Genomic DNA, 8,015 nt, shown 5'->3' on the forward strand with positions numbered 1-8,015 from the left:
GTGTCCCTAATTAAAGTATCGAGTCGAAACACAACTATGAGTAGAAAGTTTTATGTGCGTGTTCACAAAATTGTATTTTAAGCTCTCCCTCTTTTTTCTTTGTCATTACGATTAATTTATACGTTGTAACTACCTTTTGTAATAAGCCTGTGTGATGGAGAACGTTCTTATATTTTAGCGATAACACACACAAACTTTTCTACTCAATCGCATGTTCAAACTCGATACTTTAATTAGGGACACCCTGTATGAGAGAAAGAGAAGGAAGGGAGATCAGGCATCAATAAAAACACTGTATATATGAAATAAATTAAATTTGACAAGCAATATTACACTTGCATGTATCATAAATGTAAACATTTTCTTGTTTTATTTTTCATGGAAATTGATGCGAAAATTATTACTATAATTACTAATGACATTTATATTAAGTGCTCTATTTTTGTTCCGAATTATTATATTTTGGATTTTTTTTAAATTGAGATAATGAAATTGAGATCCTATGATGATATTGAATAAGATTTAATAATTCTTCAACCTCTTGCCCTTCTTTTTGCGATGAACAAAAAGTTAATTTTGGTAATGGTAACCTTTTTAACGGGCCGACTTTTATCACAGATTTTTTATGAAATTTTAAATTCATACTTATATTCTCACGGTACTAAATGTAATTAGCTGACTTTATTTTTTATAATAGGATATAAAGAAAGTACTTAAAACGTAATTTGTCCGACGAAAAAAAATTCATTTATAATTGTTTTTGCAAATGTAACTTACTTTGATCACATAAAATTTCGCGGGTGTTAAATTTTGAGTCCCAATGGAAATTTGGAGAGGCCTTATTATTATTATTACATCACAATTTTGGAGTCTTGTGCGGGAATGGGAATCTAGACTTTTTTCTTAATGCAAAACGACTGTATCAATTAACTCTTTTCTTATGAGCAATGGTTAACTCAATACACTCTTCTCGAGATGCATAAATTTATTGTTGTCCTCGTTTTCAAACAGATTTCATTGCTATAAAATTACATATTCACAATGATAATTGTGTTGTTTACACCTCATGTACTTTTGTTTTAGAGTTAATGTTTGACTTTTGGGAATTTAAATTGGTTTAAATGTATAATTTCATAGCAATGAAATCTGTTTGAAAACGAGGACAACAATAAATTTATGCATCTCGAGAAGAGCGTATTTAATTACATCACAATTTTGAGATTGAACTAGTGAAAAGTTAGATTGATTAGAATGTTAAGCGAAAATTTCGAATTTGGAAAGAAAGTCCTAGGCAGGTACAAGCATGCATTTAGACTAGTAAACTAGTCGGTTATTACTTATAACCTTATAATAAAACTGTCAATCAAATAATGTAAACACTAATTAAATACTTTAACCGGATTAATTTTCGCGAGATTAAATTTCGCGAGCTCAAAAATTCGCGAAACTTTTTGGATTTATTTTCGCGAATGAGCCCTTTGAAAAATTTCGCGTGGATTTAATTTCGCGAATCAGCCTTTTCAAAAATTTCGCGTGGATTTAATTTTGCGAAGGGAAGAAATTAAAAAAAAAATTACTTCGGTCATCTTTACGATTTTCTTGAAACTTGACAATTTTGCTAAAAACAACTATGGTACAAAAATTACAATTCTTTCTCATCATCAAAATTTTCAAAAATGTCAAATGCAGAGCGTTGCTTCTCTGGCAAAACCCACGCGTCCTCGTCGTCATCTTCGCCGTTATCTTCTCAAGAGAAAAAGTCCCAAAATGTGGAAAATGAGGAAAGTGATGTAGTCACAATAGATTATATATTGTCAATTTTAAAGATATATTATTCATATCATTGTGTCATAAAAGGAAAAAAAAGTGAACTAAGAAAAGCAAAATTAAAAATAAACCTAGGTGGATTTAATTTCGCGAATGACTCCTTTGAAAAATTTCGCGCGGGTTTAATTTCGCGAACGAGCTATCCCAAACGATTTCGCGAGTTTTATTTTCGCGAAAATGGCGAAAATTCGCGAAACCGCGAAATTTAATCTCGCGAAAATTAATCCGGTTAAAGTATTCAGCGCGCGTGAGAGAAAAGGAAAATAACCGACTAGAAGCTACTTCCAACGCCTTTTTTTCTTCACCTAAAATCGTAAGGAGAGACATACAGATTTCTGTATGTCTGATTCGTGCGGGATTGCATTTATTTTTCTTTCTGTTTATTGCGTTTTTAGAAATGCTCATTTATTTATATGTTCCCATGTTCAATGTTACTATGAAATATCATTTAGTCAAAAAAGTTAGATGGATTCTCAAAAACCTAAAAAAATTTGTAAAATTAAACAACGTTTTTTGAGGGAAGTAGCTTCTAGTCGTTGAAATTCAGAAAAGAGACGCAACTTCACCTCTTTGATTCTTTTTATTTGGAGCATGATTTTTTGTATATGGGTCTGTTTTCAACGACTAGTTTGCTAGTCTAGCATGCATTGAGTTTCAAGCCCGAATGGCTTTATTTCCCATTCAAAACGCGCACAGGACGCCCCGTAATCACGACGACGGATTGTATCTAGTGGTTCCTTCGGAGCACTACATTTTATGAAAATCTATTTTAGTTTCAATCCAGCGTTTGTGTAAAAACTAAGCGCGGGTGTTCCCTGGATGGGAAATAAGTGGCTTCATTTTCCATCCAGGAGTCTCGCCTCTAGCCCTATGGTTATCTGATATTCCGATGGTGTATTGGCGGCCGCTCACGCTAAAGCTCTGAAGGAGCGGGCCAATATCATTAAAATTTTCCCGACCTTCAGAGCTTTAGCGTGTCGGAAGAAAATTTCTACATCGAGTACCAGATAAGCCCAAGATGAGCTTGAAACTCAATCGGCATGTGCCGCCCTTAAGGTTTTTTTCGATCTTCAAAATCCCAATAAGGGTGATCAAATCACAAAATCTAATTCCACCAGTCCCCCTAAGCCCTTATAAGGGTTTTAAAGCTGCAAACTTGGCACCCCGGGCGTCAAACGTTATGGAAATTCTGGGACCTTCACTCTGATACCTTCCAGAAATCGATGTATTACGACATTTTAAAGTATATATATATCGGACGGAGGATCGAGACAAAAATACCATTAGATGCTAGAAATTTCCAACATGTTTCGGCCAGGGCCGTTTTCAAAGTATATTTCTAGCTAAAAAAAATCAGTTTTTTTAACAAAAAAAAAAATTTGACGTCAAATAAACGCTTTTTTGTGACGTATATTTATGAGCCGTCTGTAAGTGATCTGGAAAAAATGGACGTGTAAACACAGACTTAAGGCGCTATCAAATTGAGTTCTTGGTTTAAACCCTTGGGTTTTAAGGTTTTTAGTTTGTTGATCCAAAAGTTCTCTCTTGATAGAATGGTGTTTTTCAGCTGGCTTTCATTTCCTTCGATATTTCTAGCTGTTCAATGATCGTAAATTTAGCATCTCTTTTGAAATTATGTCCTTCCTTGTTGAAGTGCATTGCTTCTGTGGTTGTATAAACGGACGTTGAAGGGTGTTTTTACCGACGTATTGGATCTTGTAGATTTGACATTCTAGTAGGTAGATGACATTTTAAAGTAAATATCCCTCGCCAGAGCTTACTCTTCGATTGAGATTCGTAGGGTAAAGTCATTTCTTTAAATTGAACAAAACTTTGATCTTTTATGATGTAATTTACATTTAAAAAATATTCCAAATTTTTCTATCACATATAAATGTTGACCTTATTTGTGTTGTTTGCTTCTGAGAGATTCTACAGTATTATAACAAATTTTAAGAACATGTAAGAAGGTTGGAAGAATTGGAATTAGCATCAATGGAAGAAGCGGTGAAGTGCTTACACCATATCATATGGGGACGGCGTAGTGATTTCTTTTTTTCTGTGCCTTCATGGAAGTTCCCTGATGATGGTGTTAAGTTTGTCTTTGTCTGGAAATCAATTCTTTTGACACGGAACTGGACGGTCATGCCAATGTAGCGTGTTTGATTTGAGGGGCGTTTGAAATTTTTGGCTTGTTTTTTGCTTATCTTTGATTGAAATATTGTTTTTTTTGCTGATTATTTGGTTGTTTTACTTGCTATTTGTTTGGAAATATCATGAGTCAAGGTAGAGTCCTAAGAAACTCTTCTGATGCTGCCAAGCATGAAGACATTTTAGAGCAGAAACTACTTGAGTTTGGGAAGAAATTGGCTACTAAAGAAGATATTGCTGACATTAAAAATCTATTTACCAAGTTGTACAATCGTCTTGACGAACAAGAAAAAAGGATTCTTTCTCTTGAGGAAGATAGCATTCATCATGAAGATAGAATTGAACTTCTAGAAAAGTCAGTTTCTGAACTCAAAAACAAAGTCAATATTTTATGTGATAAGAATGCTGTACTTTCAAGCTCTGTAGATTTTTTGACCAAACAAAATGACCATCAAGAGCAATATTCAAGGAGATATTGCTTAAGAATCAACGGCATGGAAAAGTCGGCTGACGAGTCCGCTGATAAATGTGTAAAAAAGGTTGTGGATATTTGCAATCACTTGAACTTAAACATTTCTGCTGCTGATATTGATAGGGCTCATCGTGTTGGTCGAGAAAAGCAATCCATGATTGTCAAATTTCATTCGTTTGGGAAACGCACAGCTTTGTATAAAGCTAGAAAAAGTAATGCTTTAGACCAAAACATAAAAATACGTCTCGACATCACCAAAGCAAGGCTTGACCTTTTAGACAGAGCTAAGGCATTAATCATTGACGATGGGCCAGTGGATTTTGTGTTTGCAGACATAAACTGCAACTGTGTTGCACGCTTAAAATCTAAAGAATTCAAGTTTTTCAATGATATCGAGTCCTTCAAACATAATATTTTAAACAAGTAGTTTTTTTTTCCTTTTCTTACATCTGAAAGTTTTTTTGTGTTTATCAAACTTTTTTGCAACTTTCTTTCTTTTTTTGCGAAAATCAATCATTTTATGATGCCCTTTCATCTAAGTAATTACTTATAATTACCTCTCACTAACCACGATGGAATCTTTTTACGAAATGATTCTTTATGCATTAAGCATTTCTTTTCTCTTTTTACAACTTTTTTCGGAATTATATTTTTCTTTTTTTGTTTTATTTTTTGGCTTGGAGAGCATTATGAGCAAATTTCTTATGTCATGTTGTTTGATGGTTGTTGATCGGAGAATCCGTTGATCGGAGTTTGTCATGGGGGTAAGTCTTAGTCAGTACAAAGCATGCATCGGATTTTTCAATATTTTACGCCTTAAATATCATAAGCTTAATCCCTCCTGTAGTTTTTTCATCTTACAAAATTTCCTTTTTACACTCATATTTTTATGCCTTATTTTGTCCGGAGATATTGAGGTTAACCCTGGGCCGGAGAGGGAAACGACGCTAAGCATTTGTCATTGGAACCTGAATAGCGTCTGGGTTGAAGATTCTATGGGAGATTTTATTAAGATTCATTAAACAACTTTCTGCATTTCTAAACATTCATAAATTCGACATTGTCTGTTTGGGTGAAACTTTTCTGAATTCTGAGATAAAAGATAATGATCCTAGGCTGGTTATTGATAATTATGAGATCAAAAGATGCGACCATCCCTCTAATAATAAGAGAGGTGGTGTTTGTATATATTATCGAGATCATCTAGTCTCGATGTGAAACCACAACTCACTACTTTGGACGAATGTCTTGTAGCTGAGATGAAAACCGGTGCGAACCGGTTTTTTCTTTGCGTCTGTTACCGTTCCCCCAGTCAGACTTCTGATGAATTCGATGTTTTTTCTCGCAAATGGGAGGAGACTATAATAAATATCCAAAATTTTTCTCCTACTGCTACAATCTTTCTTGGGGATTTCAATGTCAAGAATTCTGACTGGTGGAGCGGTGATGTCACCAATCCTGGAGGTAGAGAAATTCAAAATCTAGCTACCCAGCATGGTCTGAAACAATTAATTGATGGGCCTACTCATCTCCTTGATAATTCAACTTCTTGCATTGATCTAATTTTTTCATCAGCAGATCATTTGATTCTGGATACTGGTATCCTCCCCGCTTTGCACCCTAAGTGCCATCACCAGATAACCTTTTGCAAGCTAAACTTTAAAATCCCCTTCGCTCCATCTTATGAACGAAAGGTTTGGGACTTCTCCAGAGTAGATCCCGTTCTTATACGAAGGGCGGTAGATATGGTTGCTTGGGATAGGTGTTTTGAGGGTACTGATATGGATGGCCGGGTCTCCCTCTTGACTGAAACCATCATCAACATTATGTCAAACTTTGTGCCTAATAAAGTCATAACGATCAGGAATAAGGATGCGGTATGGATGACGGCTGAGATAAAGAGAGCCCTACTTGTAAAATCGAAAGTTTATGAGCGGTATGTAAAAAATGGGAGGAGGAGAGAAGACCTCAAAAACCTTCAAGAACATCAATCTAGGTGTAGAAGGGCTGTCAGGGATGCTAAAGATTCTTATTTTTCCCGCTTAGCAAATAACCTTAATGACCCAAACTTAGGTTCAAAGAAATACTGGTCTATTCTAAATCAATTTCTTCATAGGAGGAAGTCGCCAAGGATTCCACCTGTTCGAGATTCCAGCAATAATCTTATTGCTGACGTCGCTACAAAAACAAATATATTTAATCAGTTCTTTGCTAATCAGTGCTCTCTCATAGACACTGATAGTGTTTTACCGCAACAAAAATATGTAACTAATTTTAGAATAAACAATATCGCTCTTGATGAAGCCAAAATCTTAGCCCTCATTCGCGCACTTACGACTAACAAAGCGCATGGTTGGGATGACATCTCCATACAGATGATTAAAATCTGTGATGAATCCTTGGTTAAACCTCTTATGAAGATCCATCAATATTCTTTAGATTTTTGCATTTTTCCATCAAACTGGAAAAGAGCAAATGTTGTTCCTGTGTACAAAAACAAAGGGGACAAGAGCGTGGTAAAAAATTATAGACCAGTGTCTCTTCTGCCTATTTTTGGAAAAATCTTTGAAAAATGCATCTTTGACTCCGTCTACACCTATTTCGAAAACAACAATCTTTTCACAAATTCCCAGTCTGGTTTCCGCAAGGGTGACTCTTGTGTGTCTCAGCTGTTATCCATAACACATAACATCCTGAATGGTTTTGATGTTGATCCACCCCTAGATACTCGTGGAGTGTTCCTTGATATTTCCAAAGCCTTTGACAGAGTTTGGCACGATGGTTTAATTTCCAAACTTAAGTCATATGGTGTTTCTGGCTCCCTTCTTTTATTAATCCAGAATTTTCTACACGGGAGACGGCAGCGGGTTGTTCTTGATGGTCAAGCTTCTGATTGGACGGAAGTCTTGGCAGGTGTACCTCAGGGATCTATTCTCGGACCCCTCTTTTTTTTTATTTACATTAATGACCTCCCTGAAGGAATCATTTCCATGATCAAAATTTTTGCTGATGACTCATCCTTGTTTTGGCTTATCCTAGACCATATTCGCTGTTCTCAAGAACTGAACAGTGACATGCAGAAGATAAGTGAGTGGGCTCATCAATGGAAAATGTCCTTCAACCCTGATCCTTCTAAACAGGCAGTTGAAGTGTACTTTACCCGGAGGTTAAATCCAGCTGACCCCCCAGAAATTATTTTCAATAATGCAGCCATTGCAATTCAGGATCATCAAAAACATCTTGGTCTCATACTTGATCAAAAGCTGGCCTTTGACCGTCACCTTGATGAAAAAATAAAAAAAGCTAATCAAGGTATTGGTCTTATTCGCAGACTTCGTAAGTTTCTACCCAGGGAATCTCTTGTCACTATATACAAAACCTATGTTAGACCACACCTAGATTATGGAGATATCGTATATGATCGTCCTGGTAATTCTACATTTTCTGAAAAACTCGAGTCTGTTCAATATGATGCCTGTCTTGCAATTACTGGATGCTTCAGAGGAACATCCAGAGAAAAAATATACCTTGAGCTAGGCTTTGAAAGCCTGGCAGACAGACGGTT

General features: G+C 35.7%; 1 protein-coding gene across 1 annotated transcript; it reads left to right on the plus strand.

Moving 5' to 3' along the window:
• The first annotated feature begins 4,103 nt into the window (after positions 1-4,103).
• On the plus strand, positions 4,104-4,877 carry LOC136801818 (tropomyosin-like). Its single transcript, XM_067058486.1, has one exon. It carries the CDS (start codon positions 4,104-4,106, stop codon positions 4,875-4,877), a length of 774 nt encoding a protein of 257 aa, XP_066914587.1.
• Positions 4,878-8,015: the final 3,138 nt, after the last annotated feature.

Source organism: Clytia hemisphaerica, unplaced genomic scaffold, assembly GCF_902728285.1.
Source record: "Clytia hemisphaerica strain Z4C2 unplaced genomic scaffold, Clytia hemisphaerica genome assembly, whole genome shotgun sequence".
Classification (NCBI taxonomy): domain Eukaryota; kingdom Metazoa; phylum Cnidaria; class Hydrozoa; order Leptothecata; family Clytiidae; genus Clytia; species Clytia hemisphaerica.